General features: G+C 45.8%; 1 protein-coding gene across 2 annotated transcripts in view; it reads left to right on the top strand.

Annotated features, from left to right (window-relative positions):
- Window positions 1–22,417, top strand: part of LOC137438996 (sucrase-isomaltase, intestinal) — a 674,815-nt gene that overhangs the window by 62,612 nt on the left and 589,786 nt on the right. For both annotated transcript variants that reach the window (XM_068134544.2, XM_068134543.2), the window contains exon 6: window positions 18,305–18,456. In XM_068134544.2, the coding sequence (XP_067990645.2) occupies window positions 18,305–18,456 (152 nt within the window). The remainder of the gene's footprint in view (window positions 1–18,304; window positions 18,457–22,417) is intronic.

Below are 22,417 nucleotides of genomic sequence, written 5' to 3'. Positions count from 1 at the left end.
CCACAACAGCAGCTTGGGGGCCTGAACGGCGGTTTGGAGCAGGGCCGTGAAGGAACGGCGGCTGCTAAACGCGCCGGTTGTGTTGCAGGACCCCCTTGGACCTTCCTCTCCCTCCAGCCATCCACCTCCTGCCTTTCCACCCTTCTTGTGTACGTGAGTTTGTTCTGTTTGTTCTGTCCGGGGTTAATTAAGCTTGTATAAGTTAATAATTGCACTGTGTCTCTGATTCTTCTGTATATTATTTTATTATCTTTCCTTCTCCTTGGTTACTTTGAGCATGTAAATAGTAGGAATAAATTTAGTAGTATTTCCAACCTTTTTGTCTTCTTCTTCTTCTTCTTCACATCCGGGTCGCCTTTGTCTTTTCCCTATTGAATAGCTGCGGTGCGATCTGGTCAACGTCGGGTGGAATCGGGCCAATTGGGGATCCTGTAATGGTCGCGGTTGGACCATCCGCTCGGCCCATCATAACACCTAAACCGCGATCAGTAACAAGTGGTGTCGGGGAGTGAGATACGGACCCGAAGCGTGCTTAACGCGCTCAAAATTACAAAGTGCTGGAAATTTGTGTTGTTGTAAAGGAAAACCCGAATTTTGAAATCGCGCCATGGCTGGTCAAGGCGACGGGATGCCGGTGGGAGAGATAGATGGGGTAGAATCGACCCAGGACCTCGGGGAAATGTATGTGGATGAAAAAGAGGAGGAGAACATTGGCAATGTGGTTGAGGGGGTATCAGGCGCACAAAATGGCGCTCTCGCACACGAGGCTACAGGCGCGCAAAATGGCGCCTCGCACATAGCTACGGCGGCCGCACCCACTGCACAAGTGGGAGGGATGGCCCAAATGCAGGCCCTCATGGAGCAATTTATGGCGCAAATGCAGGCGTCCCTCAAACTGCAGAGTGAGCAATTGGGGGTAATGGGAAACCAAATGGGGGTAATGAGGGACGAAGCGAGGGGTACTGGTGAGGGGTTAGACAAGAAATTTGGGAAGTTAGACAATAATTTTGAGGGGTTAGACAACGGGATAAAAGAGGTGAAACATGGGTTAACGGGGGTGGAAAATAGAATGGCTGCCCAAGAGAAACAGATAGAGGGGATGAAAAATGGGTTAATGGGGCTAGAAAATAGGATGGAAGACAAATTGCGGGAAATAGGGGAACAATCCGCCCGAGAAATTAAACAAATGGGAGAGCAGATAGAGGAGGTAAAAATCGGGGTAGAAACCAAATTGGATGCTCAGAGGGATGAATTGGGACAGATGAGGGTGGCATCTACAAAGGAGATGGAGGAGATGAAAGAGGAGATACGACGAGGTGTGAGTGAGGAGGTCTCGGGGCTACGCGAGGAGGTAAAGCGAGGTGAGAAGCGTATGGAGAAAGAGGTGAGAAATAATACGGCAAAGTTACAAGGGGGAATAGAAGATCTGACGGAGGAGGTGGAACAGCTGACGGAGGGACAAAAAGAACTAGTGGAGCAGGTTCAAAAGAACACTGCGGTACTAGGAGGGTTAAAGGCGACACAAAAAGAAATTAAAAACGAAATAATAGCGACACAGAGGCAATGTCAGATGGTACGTGAGGAACTGACAATGAGGGTGGACGAGGTGACAGAGATAATGGAGACAAAGGACCGGCAGGTGAGGATGCACATAGAGACGGTCACGGTAGCCTTAGAGGACGAACTTGAGGAGACGCACCGAGAAATAAAAGAGGTTAAACAAAAATTAGAGGAAGTGGAAGAAGAGGTGAGTGAAATTAAGAAGAGACGGACAGAAACTAAGAGAGAAATCCAGGAGGAGGTAATGGAATTGGTACAAGGTCGGTGCTCAACTCATAATGTGATGCTCACTAACCAAATAAAGAGTTTGCAGGTGGCAAATGAGGTGCGGAGACGAGGTGCCAAGGTGAGTGGCGAAATATTCGGCAATGTATATGATGTGAGGAAAGCTTCAGTCGGCTTGGGGATTGGTTTGGACCCGGGTGTTCGTGAAAGGCCGTTGGTGAAGTGTGCGACAGGTCTGGTGTGCGAAAAAAGAGGTGTGCGAGAATGTCCGACCATGGGGTGTGTGAGGAAAAAGTGCGCGCCGACCAGTGAGTGTGCTGTCGAGAGTGAGTCGGTCGTAGCGCGTGTGCGAGGGAGCACATGGAAGCACGGTGTGGGGAGTGTTACGGAGGAAGTAATGGAAAAGTGTGTGCAAGAGGATGCGCGAGAAAGGTGTGTAACGGACAGGTGCATGGGGAAAGCGCATGCTGTCAAGAGTGAAGGAGAATGCACGCCTGTGGTGAGAGTTACAGAGGATGTAACGAAAGAGTGTGCGCAAGAGTGTGCGCGAGAAAGGTGTGTAACGGACTGGTGCATGAGGAAAGAGTGTGCTGTCGAGAGTAAGGGTGAGTGCGCTGTCAAGAATGGAGGTGAGAGTAGTGAGAGTGGCACGGAGCGTGAGTTGGTTGTGACAGGTGAGCGAGGATGTACACCTGGAATGGAAGGATGCACACCTGGAATGGTAGAGCGTGTGTGGGAATGCACACTTGAGTTGGTCGTGAGGCACGTGGTTGGGTGTGCGAGTGAGAACACACCTGTGATTGTCACAGAGGAGGTGACCGAGGAGGGGGCGCGAAGAGGTGTGTTGGTGAGGTGTGCGAGCGACGAATGTGTGCCAAGGTGTTCGGTGGTCAGGTGTGTGACCAAGTCTGTGAGTGGAATGAGTGTACCTGGGTGTGTAAGGAAAGGTACGAGGAGCATGGGAACAGCTGGAGGTATGAGCAAGAAAGGGGTAGCGTATGCATGTAAGCATCCAGGTGAGGCATCGACGGTAACCGGGTTAGCGGTTAGAGTGACTTTTAGCCGAATCAGGCCCTCGGTGCGTGCCGGGCTTTGCGTGCCGCGAGAACCAGCGGGGATCCGAGCTACGGCGGGTTCGAAAGGAGCGCCGTACGCGATCCACGCTGGGCCTCGCGTGGAACGGCCGCGTCCGGGCTCCACTAGGCGGAGCGGGCAGCCCGATAGGAAGGGTCGTCATGGCGACCACTTTCTATTGAGACGTTCCGGCAGGTCGAGATCGGGCAATTGGATGGCTCCGCGCCGAGGTGGTGCGTGGGATCCCGGCACGGGTAAGCCCCCGTCCCTGCACCGAGTGCCGGACGCATCCAGCCGCCGGCACCAAAGAACCCGCGTTCATTGCTCGGCTGTACGAAGCCGAGCTTTAGAAGGGAATTGGCGCACCGAGAGGATTTAATAAGTAGACGGGTGATGAGGATAGTGTTTTGGACCCAAAATTAGAAAAAGGCAAAATTTGATGATTGGTACGGTGATTAGCAGTAAATGACAAATTTTTGAATTGGTTGGAATTTGGACGAGCGAAATTGATAGTAGGACCTCCCCGATGTGGTGGGATGGCAAATCCACCATCCCTCACAGACGGTGGGGCAAATGCGCACTAGTTTATGGGGTGTATGGCAGTGAAAACTAGCCCGGGTGGGTTAGGATGTCGTGTGTAGGGCCCTAGAAGATGACATGAGGTAACGTTAAGGTTAGTTAGTGACGGATACCTGTAGTGGGGACGCAGGTAGATTAGCGTGGATTATAATGACGAGGGAGCGCAATAGTTTAAAGGGACGACTGGGAAGCGCAAGTTTCAGAGGGGAGTAGTTAGCTGAGATGATGCCGTGTGTTTGAGGATTGAACAGGTGAGGTTGAACAGGTGTGATTGCACAGGTGTGCAACTGAACAGGTGTGTGGAGCAGTGTATGAGTGAGTGAAGGTGATTGTGTATTGTGCTGACCAAATGGTCTAGGAAGAGGAGGAGGGTGCAGGTGGCACCAGGTATGATTGCACAGGTGTGCAACGACAGGTGAATGAAGGACAGGTGTATGGAATAAATGGTATGGAGTATTGGAATGGATGGTCGTGGAGTGAGTATGGTGGAAATTGTGGAGTGGAGTGGATGGTGCGAAGGTGTGAATGGGGGAAGAGTGGACCCCCATCACGAATACCCGGGGCGGGTAGTGTAAGTGTTAGGTAGAGGGTATAGGTAAATTGTGGTTGGATATTGGCATCTGTGGTGCGAGGTGAAAGAATGGTATTTGGATGGGTGCATTAGTGTTGTGGAAATGGCTGGGCGTGTAGCCTGTTAGTGTGTGTAGTTGGTTGGGCGCTCCACCACTGTGAGGATGTCGGCCAGGTGAGGCCGCAGGTGGGCTCTGGGAGCCAGTAGTAGTTGTTGTGGATGGGGCCCGAGGATCCGGAGGACGGACCCGGGTAGCCCAGTGCCAGAGGGCACCGAGTGGGGTGACAGAGCCAGGAGGGGCTGTCCCCAGTTAGTTAGGTTAGGGGGAGGAGCTAGGTAAGCTCGGGTGGCAACTGCAGTGGTGGAGGTGTGCAGGTGGGTAGACCTGCTGGGAGAGCTACACGTCGCAGCCCAGAAATTGTGTGAGGGCACCGGGAGATGAATCGGGGGAGTGAGACCCCAAATTGAGAAGCACCATAGTTTGGTCAATGGGAATTGGTTTTTAGAACCCATAGTGTAAGTTGGCCAATGGATTGGCAGGGAAAGACCCCGGGTAGTGTAAAGTGTGTTAAAATCATTTAGAGGATAGTTAGGATGAAGGATCTCCTCGCACCATCTGCATCCACTCACCTGAGGTGACAGGTACTCCACACCATGCCATGTTTAATTATTTTTGATGCAGATGTTTGGATTGTGAGACGCATCATGACGTGGGTGTGACATTGTGCTTTGATGTTCCATCTCTTTCTCCTTATGAGGATTGATGATGAATTTGGTGATGGCAAATTTTGAAGTAGAGGGATTGTGGAGACGAATTTGGTATAGGGGAAATATGGAGAAGGCGTGACAGTAGCGACGAATTTGTAAATGGGTAGATTTTGTAAATATGGGGTAAGGGCAAGGGTAGTGTAGGTGACAGGGGGGTGACGTACGGTAGGGACGAGCTTTCTCACTTCGCCCTCCGTACGCATTTCGCCTTGCATTGCCTTATTGATGTGTACCCTTGTGACCTTACCCCTCGCTCAATTGTCTTTCTTTTGTCTCCCACATGACCTGTGCGCCATTGGGTGCCGAGGGGAGCGTGCGTGAGTCCTCCATTGTGCGCCCGGAATTCCCAGAACCAGCTGTCTGCATCGATGCACCACATTATGGACCACAGGTCTGTGGCCGAGCACCACTTATGGACCCATGGGTTGGGGCATGGCCCCTCTGCTGGAACCGGCCATGAGGGCCCGAAATCTTGCTGGCGGACCTTGGCCACAGGGCACCGATGCCCCACAGGTGAACCACACTAGTCGGCCCTGTGGGCCATAAATAAAATAAATAAAAATGGACACATTGGGTGCAAGTTTTAATATAAATAGGCCACCAGTAAGCAAAGCAAAAGAATGACAACATCTGGAAGACAAATAATGATAACCAGCAGAGGGAGCCGAAGAGCAAGAGATCACCTGCAGGGTTAGGGGTTGTTGATTTTATTTTTATTGAACATGCATTGAACATTGATGAACAATGGTGACTGCACCGATTGGTGCTTGAGGGTGCTTGAATTGGTGCGTTTTTGGGTGCTTTCATGGTGCGTCGATGCAGAGCAGACTGTCTCCCCCCCAGAAAGAACAATCACAGGTCCTGGGTTAGTTTTGTAAATAAAAATAGCGTCATTGTAAATAATGCTTCCCACCGTCAGTGTGTAGTTTGAAGACCATTCCGCAATTCGGTTAACTGTGGGCGTAAGTCTGTTAGGCAGGGTGCAATGGAGCAGCGGGACACCTTTATTTATGTTTTAAAACTGTCGCACTCAGGGTCAGGTTAAAAGTAGAGGGAACTACACCTACGTGTCACACTAAATAAAAGTTGTAGGCCCGGGACGTGCCTAAGAGGAGGAGGGTGCAGTGTTGCGGAGATGAGGACTGTATTTTTTTGATTGTGTGCTGTATTATTATTATTATTGTTTATTCTGCGCCCCCCTACCTCCGGAGCTGTGTAAAGGTGAAAGGGCATCCCATAATTTGTCCACAAGCATACACGTCAGCCAAATAATAGAATACCCCTGTTTGATAGTTATCTCTTATTCTGTGTTTTAGGGTAAGGCTGTGTCTCCCATTAATTGAAGTACTCCATTGCACCAGTGAAAGAGAATAGATCCCCTTCCATTCCCATCCCCAAAATCTCCATTCCCTTTTACATCCCCTCTGGTCATTGCCGAGCCTCGATTGCTAAATTACCTCCCCTCCAATAACCGCCATTGACCACGAGGCAGGGTCGGAGAAGAAAGGCGTGTCTCCACCTCGTCATAGAGGGGAAGAGGGGCGTGCCCGCCCGTCGTCATCAAGGGCGGAGCGAGAGGGTCGCGTGACCAACCAGGGCCGAGGTGAGCACACCGATGGGCGTGTCCTGAAGGCCGGCGGCTTGATCGCTGGAGGCGCTATAAAAGGCGCGCACGCAAGAAGCAAGAGAGAGAGTCGTGAGGAGTCAGTCAGTGGAGTCGGTGGTCAGTTGGTTGCGTTGGTTGCGGTGAGGAGTCGGTGGTAAAGAGTGAGTGGACCAAGAACGAGTTGAGGGTTTGGACCAGACGAGTCGGACAAGGCCTGGCAAAGCACGCGACGTCCACAGCAGCCACAACAGCAGCTTGGGGGCCTGAACGGCGGTTTGGAGCAGGGCCGTGAAGGAACGGCGGCTGCTAAACGCACCGGTTGTGCTGCAGGACCCCCTTGGACCTTCCTCTCCCTCCAGCCATCCACCTCCTGCCTTTCCACCCTTCTTGTGTACGTGAGTTTGTTCTGTTTGTTCTGTCCGGGGTTAATTAAGCTTGTATAAGTTAATAATTGCACTGTGTCTCTGATTCTTCTGTATATTATTTTATTATCTTTCCTTCTCCTTGGTTACTTTGAGCATGTAAATAGTAGGAATAAATTTAGTAGTATTTCCAACCATTTTGTCTTCTTCTTCTTCTTCTTCACATCCGTGTCGCCTTTGTCTTTTCCCTATTGAATAGCTGCGGTGCGATCTGGTCAACGTCGGGTGGAATCGGGCCAATTGAGGATCCTGTAACGGTCGCGGTTGGACCATCCGCTCGGCCCATCATAACACCTAAACCGCGATCAGTAACAATATCTATATATATATATATATATATATATATATATATATATATATATATATATATATATATATGTATATATTTATATATATATATATATATATATATATATATATATATATATATATATATATATATATATATATATATATATATATACAGACTTGGCATTTAATATGGATTTTTTTTTTTCTTGACTTGGGTTTACTTTCTTAACTCAGTATATCAATCTGGGGAGTTTCTTATACACTTTGGTGATTTATTTGTTAAAAGAACCATGTCACTGATTGTCTGTCGCAGCAAGAAGTCAACAACAGAATTATATCACAGGTGGCGTAGCAAAATGTACGGACAGGTGCATTTGATGATTGGCTTCACAGTCGGGTATACAAGGGTTGTTGCGTTCTGTATTAGTGGAAAACAACTGCTGCACGTCTCCAAAAGTTATTGCCGCTTCCTCTGTAGATGGTCCGTCAACTCGACAATGCTGTTTGTCATGGAGTGGTGGCTTTACGAAATTACGGCATGAAACAGCGTGCTATTGCTCGGCAGTATGGCATCACTCAAGGTCAGGTGTCAAAGATCCTGAAACGAAATGTTCAGAGGGGTGTCCCTTCTCCAATACCGTGGCAAGGACGTCCCCGCAGAACCACAAGGAGGGATGATCGCCAGCTGCACCGGTTAGTCCGCAATGGCCGTACCAAGTCAGCTAATCGGCTTAGGGCTGAGTGGCAGCAACTGACAAATGTGCCTGTATCCAGAAGGCTAGTCAACCAACGTCTGGTTCAAGCAGGCTATCGTGCCAGGCTTCCCCTGAGAAAGCCACGCCTGACCAGACAACACCGCCAGCGCCGATTGCAGTGGGCCAGAGAGCACCGTCAATGGCAGCCAGGACACTGGAATCACGTGATCTTCAGTGATGAGTCTAGATTTCTGGTCTATCGTCAAGATGGCCGCATCTGAGTGTGCAGACAAGTGCAAGAAGCCTACAACAAAGACTGTATAGTGCCAAGAGTCCAAGCTGGAGGTGGTGGGGTGACCGTTTGGGCTGCTTTTCATGCAGGGGGCAAAACTGACCTGGTTGTTCTGAATGGAAACCTGAACCAGTTCAAGTCCAGGGCCATTCTGGAAGAAACATTGCTTCCATTTGCTCGTGCAGCCTTTCGAAGAAACTTTGTCTTCCAAGATGACAATGCACGGCCTCATCGTGCTCGCATGATCCAACACTTTCTTGCTGACCATGATGTAGAGCATATGGAGTGGCCTGCCATGTCCCCGGATATGAATCCGATAGAGAACTTGTGGGCAGAATTAACGCGTCAAATCGACCACTTGGACCAGCAGCCGACCTCTGTGCATGAATTGCAGCAGGCTATTGTCACTGCATGGCAAGCGATTCCTGTCCAAACCTTGGCAAATCTCGTGAACAGCATGCCTCAACGTGTACGTGCTCTCCTGAATGCTCGTGGGGTTACACGAAGTACTGAACTGTAATTTTACTGTCCGTAATCCCAGTCGTAATTTAACTTTTGTTTTTGTTAAAAAATTTTTTGGCTAATGTGCAAAATAAAGAGATACTTCTGGAAAACGTACAGAGGTTTAACACAGTACTGTCCATGAATTGAGTTCGATATCAGTTTACATCACTTTCAAGGATCAATTTATTTGTTTTGAAATGTCAAATGTTGTTTTTGTTTCTTTTAAAGGTCACATTAACAAAACCTAGAATAATTTCAACATAATTCCAATGAACGTTTGGTTGTAAGACATCTTGAAAAGTAAGTTCACCCCCACAAAAAAAATATTCCATATTAAATGCCAAGTCTGTATATATAAATAAAGGAGGAGTGTCTGTGTGTGTGTGTGTGTGTGTGTGTGTGTGTGTGTGTGTGTGTGTGTCTGTCTGGATGTCCGCTTATAACTCAAGAACTACACATCGGAGAAAAGTTTTTGACACAGATTCGGAAACAGCATAAAATTCCGGTGGTTATAGGCTACTTTTTATTTTAATATCAATGGTTAAAAAAACCGGGCCAGCTGCAATTCCATGGTGTAGTTTGTGGCGGCGCTATTGCCCCTTTCCGATCCCATGACGCATTGCGGTTCCGATTCGCGATAATGTCTATGCGCTATCACCGACACTTTTCCACCTTTTCCATACCTTTTAATCAGATTTACCTTATCGTCCATCGTAACCACATTACGCTTGGAAACACTAGCATTATCCTTCTTCGGACCCATGGCTAGCACAGACACAGTAAAGGAATACTGTACGTCGCCTCTGTTTTGAATGAGAATCAGCGGTTGCGCGTACGTACAGTATACTGTACGTCCATATTTATATATTTTTAATGTGCTTTTTATTGTATTTTAAATTGTTTTTTAGCTTCTTTTATTGTTAATTTATGTACTATTTTATTTATTTTAAATATATTTTTAAGGAAAACAAATGTTTTCACGTCCGTAGGAGTGACGTAATGTCGCACATAATGACGTTCGCTGCCCGGTCATGAAAGAAATTATGATTCTCTTGCCAAAGTGACATGAAGATCAGGCAGTAAACCTCCCAACAGTCGTCAGTTTCTCAACAGTCGTCAGCCTCAAGGACTCCCAACACACAGGTTGATTCTCAAGGTGGGAGCACCAATCATGCTTCTAAGGAATCTTGATCCACCAAAGCTGTGTAATGGAACACGATTGACAATCCAGCAAATGATGCTGCATGTCCTAGAGGCAACCATCCTCTCAGGACAATACAGAGGAGAGAAAGTATTCATTCCAAGGATACCACTTATTCCACCTGACCTTCCATTCTCCTTCAAGAGGATTCAGTTCCCCATCAGGCTATGTTTTGCTATGTCCATCAACAGGGCGCAGGGGCAATCAATGAAGGTTGTAGGCCTGAAATTCACAGAACAAGTGTTTGCCCATGGCCAGCTGTACGTGGGCTGCTCGAGGGTTGGAAAACCAAGCAATCTTTATGCCTTGGCACCACGTAAGAAAACCAGGAATGTTGTATACCCAGAGGTTTTGAGAAATTGAAAATTGAAAAAACGTCATGTCGGAAATGTACTGTGATATTGCTCTAAAATATACATGTTCTTTTCATCATATTGTTGCGGATATGAGATTGGCATCCATCCATATCCGCTTGTAAATATTCCCCTATTTCCTCAGTACTTCCCAACTATCCCCAATTCCCCATTCCCTAGTCCCATTTTCTGTAAACAACACTCTGTAGACCCGACCTTCCCCTATTTCCCCCATTAAATGTCGCATCCAGGTCCACCGCATCTCACGTAGACAACTATAGGACATCTTGCTAGTTATTCTTAGTCTATGTCAGTTAAGGACTCGTTTCCATTAATTCTGACTCTTCGTTGCACCAGAATGTGATTGTATGGCACCGTTAGGAAGTTTAGGACCTCCCAATACCTCCCCGCAGCTTTTCCTCATGGTTCAGCAACAACAACAACAACAACAGCAACAACAACGGCGGCGGCGCGGGGAGTGCGCGTCCTCACTCCAGCTTGGTTAGCCGCCATCGAACATGTGCTCCGACGGGGTTACCACGTAGGGGCTCGCTGTCAGCTCCTCGTCAAGGGCGGAGCCCGGTAACCCCCCGCACCCAATAGAAGCGGCGGACCGATTCCATCTGGGGCGGAGCCAACGAGCCGAGGGCGTGTCACTCCCCGCTGAGCATGCGCAGGAAGAGGGAGGTGACGTCAGATGCACGCTGGACTTGAAGGAAGAGAGACGCCACCAACCGAGCGCTGTGATACCTTCCCGCATCTCTGGACTGGACCGAGCTGTATCCTGTCCCTGAGCCAAGGTGCACCTTGTGCTATCGACTGCCTGTCCTTCCCTGCCATCAATCCCTGTGTAAGTCAGTCTTGTTCCGTTTGTCTGTGGTCTGTCGGGGATAAGATAAGACTGTGTCTAAGTGCCCATCTTTTCTGTGCTTTACCTCTTACCTTGTAATCTACCCCTTTTCTGCATCACCAATTATATCCTCCTCCGGAGGTCTTGAGAACTGTACCCCCTTGTGTCGTTTCATTTATCCCAGCCGTTGTGTCCTTTCCTTCATTGATTTAGCGTAGCGCGATTCGGCCAACGTTCGAGTGGAATCGGGTGAGTTGGGGAAGAATCGGGTAAACTGTGCGAACACGGCGGCCATTCCGCTCGGTCAAGCAACATCTTAAGTCGTGTCCGTAACAATATATTTGTATTATTCTTATTCAACCCGGGCGAAGCCGGGTACCTCAGCTAGTATATATATATATATATATATATATATATATATATATATGTATATAGATTGTCACATGTGGGGGGGTAGGTAACGAAATACCTTAGTCCAGATATAATTGTTAGGTTTAGAATGCTCCGATGATGTGAAGAAGAATAAGAAGCCCATCTTCATGTAACTAAGGAAGGGAACCCGTTAGGCCCGAATGTCCGTGTAAGGGTTGTGTGTCTCCATACAAGGGGTGGATATATGCTAATTAGGTAGGGTTTAAGAATAATCCCCAGTGTGTAATTGCCCTTGTGATTTTTCCCTTTGTCTTATAAAACTCACTCGGCCAGCCATGCAATCGGCACATAATTACAATGACCATAATCGCCAACAGTACCCAGACATTACGACCGCGCCCAGCCGAACATTCTCGATCGGTGTCAAGAATGGCCGTGACGTCATGCCCCCGAATGAGGATTGGTTGAGGAGCAATGGGGTGATTGAATCACACGTGGTGATTGGAGCGAGCATGAAGTCAGAGGGAACTTTCGAGAACGGAGGAAGAAAAAGCGAATGTCCCGCCATTTTTTCTCTCTCTCTCTCTCTCTCTCTCTCTCTCTCTGGTGCTTGCTGCGTGGCGGACGGTTGCATATTGCTCTCCCTCTGGCGGTTGCATTTTCCTGGCTCGTGTGCGTTCGGGTGTGCTTGTGAAAGAAAAGTCTGGGCAAGAGCGGTTCAGAAAAGAGTCAGTATCGCGAGGGGAGCTTTGCGGAGCTTTGTGGAGCGTGGAACCACCGGAGGAGGATGACGGGTTGCCGTCGCTTCACGGCTCAGGGTGCGCTCCATCACGGAGACTCTGGGACCATCCGCGCTTGTCCTCGTTGGAGCAGGCTGTGTATCGGCCACCTCACCACACCATTCACTTTTATTTTATTTCTTCCTTTGTCTGTATATGAGTCCATATGGAGGGTCCCTCATTTAGGAAGTTTAGTTTACCCTGCATTCATTGTTATTGCCTGCATTTTTTTCATTAAACCCATTATTTATTACATTTCTTTGTCATACCTGTCTTGTGCGTTCATTTGTTCGTGGGTTCGGATAAACCCCCGTCGTGTCTGTCCATGCAGGTAAGGACCTCGGTATCCCTCCCCCACGAGTGCCAAAGAGATAACACCGCCATATTTTGGGGTATATGCCTCGGAGTTGAAGCTCGTTTTGGCCATCCATCACACTGAGGTCTTCACTACAAGGTAGACGTGACAATATATATATATATATATATATATATATATATATATATATATATATATATATATATACATACATATATATATATATATATATATATATATATATATATATATATACACATATACATATATATATTATATATATATATATATTATATACTAGAGGGGTCACCCGTGGGAATCCCACGGGCGTGGACGTGTGTGACATTTGGACATCTTCACTTAGTTGCTGCACATTCAGTTTTACAAAATGGTTACTGGCAATTTATCAGATGCACAAATGATGTCATCTACACAATATATTTACTTCTGATAACATGTGAATGCATGTGCATGCACATGGGAAATACAGTTTGAAATGTGTCATTACATCTCATGTAAAATGTGACTTCAATAGCTCAAATCCTCTCCCTCTCCGCCCCATCTCACACACACACACACACACACACACACACACACACACACACCTCGTTTTTTCATTTCTGTTCCTCACAATTCTATCTCTCTATTGTTCACATACACACACACACACACACACACACACACACACACACACACACACACACACACACACAGACACACACAGACACATACACACACACACACACACTTATATACACACACACACAGACACACACAGACACACACACATACACACATATATATATATACACACACACACACACACACACACACACACCTCGTTTTTTCATTTCTGTTCCTCACAATGCTGTCTCTCTCTTATTCACACACACACACACACACACACACACACACACACACACACACACACACACACACACACACACACACACATACATCCACACACACACACACACACATACACATGCACATATATACATATTTCCACATACACACACACACACACACACACACCTCGTTTTTTCATTTCTGTTCCTCACAATTCTGTCTCTTATTCACAGACACACACACACACACACAGACACACACACACACACACACACACACACACATACATCCACACACACACACACACATATCTATGCACATATATACATATATACACATATATACAATATACATACACACACACACACACACACACACACACACATATATACACACAGACACACACATACCCACACACATACATACATACATACATACATACATACATACATACATACATACATACACACACATATATACATACATACATACACACACATATATATACACATATATACAATATACATACACACACACATACACACACAGTCACACACACATACACACATACATGCACGCATATATACGCACACATATACACACACATACATACACATACACACACACACACACACATGCACACACACACACACACATACACACACACACACACACACACACACAATCCCAGTATCCACCTCCCCTCTCATCCGGAATCTTGGCGTCATCTTTGACCAAACCCTCTCCTTCGACAAATACACTATACAGATCACAAAGACAGCCTTCTTTCACCTGAAAAACATCGCCCGTCTCCGCTCATCCCTCTCCTCCACGGCTGCAGAAACCCTCATCCACGCCTTCATCACCTCCCCGTCTGGACTACTGCAATAGCCTCCTCTATGGTTCACCCTCAACAATCACCAATAAACTCCAATACATTCAGAACTCCGCTGCCCGTCTACTCACCCATTCCCGGACCCGTGACCACATCACCCCCGTCCTTTACAAGCTTCACTGGCTCCCCATCTCCCAGAGAATCCAGTACAAAATCCTCCTCTTGACCTACAAAGCCCTCCATAACCTGGCCCCATCCTACCTGGCTGACCTCCTCTCCAGACACACTCCCACCCGCAACCTCCGCTCTGCTGGTACCAACCTCCTGACCCCCCCCCCCCCCCTATCCGGACCAAATTCAGATCCTGGGGGGACAGGGCCTTCTCCATCGCTGCTCCCACCCTCTGGAACTCACTACCTCACACCATCAGAGACTCCTCCTCACTCACCACATTCAAAACATCACTCAAGACCCACCTGTTCAGCACTGCATTCAACATTCAACCCACAGCATTTAACCCCTGACTATCACTTCTCCTTCTCCCTCCTTTTGCTTTAAATATTTCCCTATTGATTCTTGTCTTTTTGCAATTGTTGTGTTCATGTTTTGTTATGCATTATGTTTTGCACTCTGTCAAAGCGCCTTTGGGCTTCATGAAAAGCGCTATACAAAATAAATGAATTATTATTATGATAAATCTGTTTCCTTGGAAGGTTTTAATCACAGGAACACGACAATATACATGTAACTCAATATAGATATACAGTGGGACCTCTAAATCCGAATTTAATTCGTTCCAGCGGCAGTTCGGATTGGGAAAAGTTCGGAATTAGAAACTATTTTCCTCATAAGAAATAATGGAAAGTGAATTAATCCGTTCCTGGACCCCAAAAACCCATTATCAAGACACTGTTAACTGCAAATACACATGATTCAAGGTAAAATAAGATGAGTAAATGCCCTAAATATCAAATAATAATAATAATAAAAACAAGAAATAAATGTACTAACATGAAAATAACTGCATTTACCTTAGTGGAGAGTTCTGATGGTGCATGTGGAAGCTGGAGAGGAGGAAGGAGGGAGAGGGTTTTATTGCTTGGAAGGTGAGGCACCTTCCAAGCTAACATCAGATGACTGTGCTTATGGTGTTTGCTCTCGTTGTCTCTTAACACCACTTGCAGAGGGTTGGGGCTCACTAGGCTTGCTTTCTTTAGAGAACCACCTCTCCAAAGTTGCCTGGTGTTGGCGACTTTTCTTAATTTTTCTGAAGTGGTCAATCACATTGTCACTGAACAAGTTAATGCTCCTGTTAACCACTGCTTTATTAGGGTGCCACTTTTCAACAATGGCCTGTGTTTTAGACCAATGGAAGCACAGTTCTCTAATTTCAGCACTGGAAATATGAACGACGCTCGCGGCGGGAAATATGAACGACGCTAACGCTATGTTGGCGGTTCGGTTATAGAAATACATTCGGAATTAGGGACAAAATTTTCTCGAATTTACGGTTCGGAATTAGAGTAGTTCGAGATGAGGGGCGTTCGGAATTAGGGGTCACTACTGTATATATATATATATATATATATATATATATATATATATATATATATATATATATATATATATATATATATATATATATATATACATATATATATATATATATATATATATATATATATATTGTCGTGTTCCTGGTGATTAAAATCTTCCAAGGAAACAGATTTCGGTACGGGCTTTAACTCCGAGGAGTTCAGTCAAAATATAATGGAGGAAACACGTGGGTGGGAGAGACAGAAGAGAAGCCGTAAGCGCTTACCTTCACAGACCCCACCGGCAGTCTTCACACCTGGATAAATTAACTCAACCAACACAGGTTTAAAATGTACAAGAAAATGCCGGCTTTATTAAGAAATTGCTGGTCACAAAGAAAATGCACGATAAATGAAACTATAATTCCGAAACGGGACGTCCCCACACACAGACTTGAATACAAACAATGGGATAAAATAAGTGAAAATAAATGTGTTATTTGTGGCACATAGCTCAAATCGGCTCGTGTATCTTGTCAGGAATAGTCAAAGATCATCTGAGGCCTTGGCAGGAAATGCACATTCGTTAGCGCACAGCGCATGGGCGGGAAAAACCAAGCCTCCGTGCACAGATTCCCTTTCCAGCCGCGCTTATTTTGTCGTCCTCGCGCGGGAAACCGTAGCTCTCGGTCCGTGGCTCTTTCTCCTCACGATCACTAGCAATATGTCCTCACGACCATTAGCAAGATGTCCTCCTTCCGACCACTAGCAAGATCTCTGAACGCGACCGTTCGCGATGAATCCTCTTCGCGAAAGAGTGCAAAATGCGAGCGTTCACCAATACAACAAGGTCCGGAACGAGAAGGGCGAGAGGACGTCGATGCTGAGACAGATAAAATGTCAATGCTGAGAGAGACAAAAATGCGACCATTTACGATCGGATTCAGGATCAGAAGAAGCGAGAAGATGTCGGCACACAACCATTCGCTAACAAAGTCCAGAACGAGAAGCAACGAGAAGCTGTCGGCACACGGCCGTCCCACCACCAGAACTAAACCGAGAAAGGAAGATGTCCGCCGCTCCAAGTCCTCTGTAAGTGCGGCTCTGACGTTATCCGTGCCTGCTTCACCAATCCCCTAGTCCCTTCTTACCAGTCCCCTGTGCCAATCAAATCCCAGCCAATCACTGCTCTTCGGGGCGTGGTGCATGGCCCTGCCTGTCCTGTGTACTCACCAAGTCGGTATTATCCACAGTAATGCTTCATTGCTGGTTTCCGGTTGGTTTTTTAATTAGTGTGTTCAATGGGTGATTTCTGGCGAGGTGTCTAGTAGTGCGGTGTCATAAGGAATGGAGGAATAAATAACAGAGGCAATTACAAACAGGGAATGAATTACCCATAATCCCTCGCTAATTAACAAGCCCCACTCCTCTGATGAGGATGAAGATACAAGCTTACCCGACATCCGGTCCACACAAATTTCCTTCGGATGATACATCGAGGTTTCTTCTTCTTCATGACAGTCGGAGTACACTAATCTATACAATCTACCTACTACCTGGACTAAGGTATCCCTACCCCCTACAAACGTAACAATATATATATATATATATATATAGTATAGATATATATATATATATATTATTCTATATATATATATATATATATATATATATATATATATATATATATATATATATATATATATATATATATATATATATATATATTTCATATATATTTATTACATATATATATAATATATATATATATATATTATATATATGTATATATATATATATATATATATATATATATATATATATATATATATATCTATCTATATATATATATATATATATATATATATATATATATATACATATATATATATATATATATATATATATATATATATATATATATATATATATATATATATATATATTGCTATAAATAATGTCCACTCCCACATCATTAGATGCATAATATGGCTGCCGAAGCAGTTTCTTGATCATTGGGCATAATCTTGGACGGATTGTCACTCCAACATAGGATACTCAAATGGCTCATTCATCCCAGTAAGCTTACTCATTTCGGTACTCATTTCGCCGACCTCGGAATGATGACAGGCTGAGTCAACCCCACCTGGTGTTAATTCAACCACCGACCGGTATTTTAACTCAGGACCGTAGAATCCATAACCAGCACCCTAACCGTTAAGCTAACACCAGGCATATATGCATATACCATATACCATATACCATATACCATATCGGGCTATGAGGAGGCTGTATGGAGCTAGAGGGGACTTTATGGGGGCTATGGGAAGACTATATGGGGCTATGGGAAGACTATATGGGGCTATGGGTAGACTATATGGGGCTATGGAAGACTATATGGGGCTAATGCGAAGACTATATGGGGCTATGGAAGACTATATGGGGCTATGCGAAGACTGTATGGGGCTATGGAAGACTATATGGGGGCTATGCGAAGACTATATGGGGCTATGGAAGACTATATGGGGCTATGCGAAGACTATATGGGGCTATGAAGAGACGATGGGCTATATCACACTGACTCAAGTGTTCACAACTTTTATCTATCCTGCATTCCTTTGTTGCAGATTATTGACCCAAATTCAAAGCGGTTTGAAGTCCCTCTGCAGAAGCCAGCAGCTGAATCAATAGGCAACGCCGCTGAAAACTTGTACCTTTTGGAAGTCAAAGACAATCCCTTTGGCATTCAAGTTATTCGGAAATCAAGCCAACGAATTTTGTAAGTTTATTATTTCTGTTGTTTGTTTACTCTTTAACGTTTCATTTTTCATTTGTTTCCAAGGAAATTTGATGTATGGTGTGGAAGACAGGGGGTCTTCGTAGTTTTGTCATGACTTCTGATCTACACTACATGACAAAAGTATGTGGACACCTGAACATCGAACATCTCATTCCAAAATCATGGGCATTAATATGGAGTTGGTCACCCTTTTGCTGCTATAATAGCCTCCACTCTTCAGGTAAGGCTTTTCACTAGATGTTGGGAAAATTGCTGTGGGGATTTGCTTCCATTCAGCCACAAGAGCATTTGTGAGGTCGGCCACTGATGTTGAGTGATTAGGCCTGGCTCGCAGTCGGCGTTCCAATTCATCCCAAAGGTGTTCGATGGGGTTGAGGTCAGGGCTCTGTGCAGGCCAGTCAAGTTCTTCCAAACCGATCTCGACACACCATTTCTGTATGGACCTCACTTTGTGCATGGGGTCATTGTCATGCTGAAACAGTAAAGGGCCTTCCCCAAACTGTTGCCACAACGTTTGAAGCACACAATCGTCTAGAATGTCATTGTATGCTGTAGCGTTAAGATTTCCCTTCACTGGAACTAAGGGGCCTAGCACGAACCATGAAAAACAGCCCCACACCATTATACCTCCCCCACCAAATTTACAGTTGGCACTATGCATTTGGGCAGGTAGCGTTCTCCTGGCATCCGCCAAACCCAGATTCGTTTGTCGGACTGCCAGATGGCGAAGCGTGATTCATCACTCCAGAGAACGCATTTCCACTGCTCCAGAGTCCAATGGCAGCGAGCTTTACACCACTCCAGCCGACGCTTGGCATTGCACATGGTGATCTTAGGCTTGTGTGCAGCTGGTCGGCCATGGAAACCCATTTCATGAAGCTCCTGATGAACAGTTGTGCTGACGTTGCCTACAGAGGCAGTTTGGAACTCGGTAGTGAGTGTTGCAACCCGAGGACAGACGATTTTTACGTGCTTCAGCAGTCGGCGGTCCCGTTCTGTGGGCTTGTGTGGCCTACCACTTTGCGGCCTGAGCTGTTTTTGCTCCGAGACGTTTCCACTTCACAATAACAGCACTTACAGTTGACCAGGGCAGCTCCCGCAGGACAGAAAATTGATGAAATGACTTGTTGAAAAGGTGGCATCCTATGACGGTGCCACGTTGAAAGTCACTGAGCTCTTCAGTACAGCCCATTCTACTGCCAATGCTTGTCTATGGAGATTGAATGGCTGTGTGCTTGATTATATATACCTGCCAGCAATGGGTGTGGCTGAAATTGCCGAATCCACTAATTAGAAGGGGTGTCCGCATACTTTTGGTCATGTAGTGTATCTCCATTTGAGTTTGATTCTTGATAGAGAAAAATTTGCCCCAAACTACTACAATCTCTTGCTGAGCCAGCAGGGAATAATGACATCTCTTTGGATAAATTAAAGCAAACTGTTCAGTTTGTTAAACAGTAAAATTCCCATGGAAGCTGTCATAGAAATAAGCCGTGTGGTAAGTACCCTGGAAGTTTTCCTTCAAGAGTCAAGGAAATGGAGTTGTTCATTTTGTTTCCCATAGTTTAACTGGTGGTCCCATGACATCCCCATAATAATAATAATAATAATAATAAGAACAATAATAATAACAAAAACGTAGCCAATGATTACATGCACAGACGTGTAGGCAAGATGTCACGTTTCCTGTGTGATTTGTCTATGTAACACATGATTTTACTAATAGATGCACCTGAGGCTGTTACACTTGCACTACAATAAGTTTGGGGGAAATCTGAAGTATTTGAGGGATTATACACATTGATGATAACGTGTAATTTTCCGAGACACATATAATTTTGAGGCCTCGCTGGTGGAAGTATTTATCTCGATGATAGCAAATGCTTGGCCTTTTTGATACAACTGGAAGACATATCCATTCTACGTCTGGGGAATTCTGAGTATGTTGGGGGGTGGGGGTGGGGTGTGGGGGGGGGGGTAGGGGGATGAGGGAGGGATGAGGGATGATAGGGAAATGCTTGCCTGTTTTCATACAACTGGATGACATATCCATTCTACATCTGGGGAATTCTGAGTATGGGGGGGGGGGAGGGGGTGGAGTGGGATGTGTGAGGTGGGGGGGGGGGGGGGTAGGGGGGGTTTGGGGTGATGAGGGAGGGATGAGGGGATGATAGGGAAATGCTTGCCTGTTTTCATACAACTGGATGACATATCCATTCTACATCTGGGGAATTCTGAGTATGGGGGGGGGGAGGGGTGGAGTGGGATGTGTGAGGTGGGGGGGGGGGGGGTAGGGGGGTTTTGGGGTGATGAGGGAGGGATGAGGGAGTCGGAGGGGGCTCCTCTCTCCCTGCCCCTTCCCCATTTCCCATTCTCTTTCCCCTCCTCCATTCCCTTTCTCCCCACCTGTCGCCCTTCCCCTCCCCTCTCCTTCACTTCCCCTCCCATTTCCCACCCCTCCCACTCTCCCCTCCCCTTCCCTCCCCCTCCTCCCTATTCACTTCTGCTCTGCTTCTCTCCCCTCCCTTCTCCCTTTCCCCTTCCATTCTCCCCTTCCCTCTCCTCCTGCTCCCCCTCCTTCCCACTTATCTCTCCTTCCCCCTCCCTCCTCCCCTTTCCCCTCTCATACCCTCTCTCCTCCTCTCCCCATCCCTCCCCTTTCCTCCTTTCCCCCCTCCTCTTCCCTCCCCTCCTATCTCTCCCGTCCACTCTCTTCATATTCCCTGCACAAAGCGACTGTGCATTGCCCGGCAATGCCGGGTACTTTTGCTAGTAATTAATAAAAATGTTCCCTTACAAGGAACCTCAACACAGGAGGAGGCCATTAGGCCCATTAAACCTGTGCTATGGTAACTCATCGATGGTTGTTTTAACATGCTTTATCTGTTTCAATGCTGAGTGCCAAGCAAGGAAGCTGCATGTACCATTTTAAATTTTAAAGTCTTTTATTTGACTCGGCCGGGTTCAAGCCGCCGACCTCACATACCTCAACATTCAGTCACAGACTGAGTGAACACTCAACCGTCACACCACAGTGGTTTTTGGCATTCTAATAGGTTAGTGACATTTTTGCAACTCAGCCCAATGCTGCTTCATCTAGACAAGACATTAGCCCCATTGCGCATGCTCTCCCGTGTCACTGTGCTGCTCATTAGGATGAAAAAGGTCCTTCAGATCTTTGTGCTTAAGAATGGCCCAAAAGGTTAAGGTAAAGCCACAATGCTGATATCCTCAATCTGTACATCTCCAGGACGTGCGGTGTGCACCCGACTTGTGACGTCCCTCATGTTCATGTGTTCAGTCGAAGGGATCGCTGCAAATACCAAAATTAATATTCATTTTTATGGGCACCTCCTGCATGTCCTGGGAACATGTTTTATGTACGGAATAAAAGCACTTGAAAGAGGTCTTTCCTGCTGGAATAAAGATTAAAGTATTGAGGAAGGAAGAACATAAAGACAAGGATGTAGATTTGCTTCAGATAATTCTTCCGTTAGTTAATTTTATAACAGTAAAGTAGTCATTAGTAAAACATTAACCTTGTATAAAAAAACAATGACAAGAAGAACGAGAATGGCACTCGGTAGAGTCAGGCTGAACAGTTTTTTTTTTTTTTTGGTTTTTTTTTGTATACAAGATCGAGGCTCATGGAAGAGTTAACATCAATCACAAAACAAAAACCGGACACACAAAACATACAAAAAAGGGAGCGGGAGACAAGATGGGGAGAGAGAGGGCTTGGGGGGAGGAAATATATGAAAAGAGACAAATAAGTGAATATATACAGTCACGTGAAAAAGTAAGTACACCCCATGTAAAGTTTTGACTTTTTCAACATATTTCAACATACAGCTATTTGATCTTCATTTCAACAATATTGATAGATAAAGGTGATATAATATAACAAATATCATGAAACATTTACATTTTGTAGTCCATT

This window comes from Myxine glutinosa, chromosome 13 (assembly GCF_964187855.1).
Source record: "Myxine glutinosa chromosome 13, kmMyxGlut1.1, whole genome shotgun sequence".
In the NCBI taxonomy this organism is placed as follows: domain Eukaryota; kingdom Metazoa; phylum Chordata; class Myxini; order Myxiniformes; family Myxinidae; genus Myxine; species Myxine glutinosa.
The sequence above is the reverse complement of the archived record's forward strand: the minus strand, read 5'-3'. Positions and strand labels throughout refer to the sequence as shown.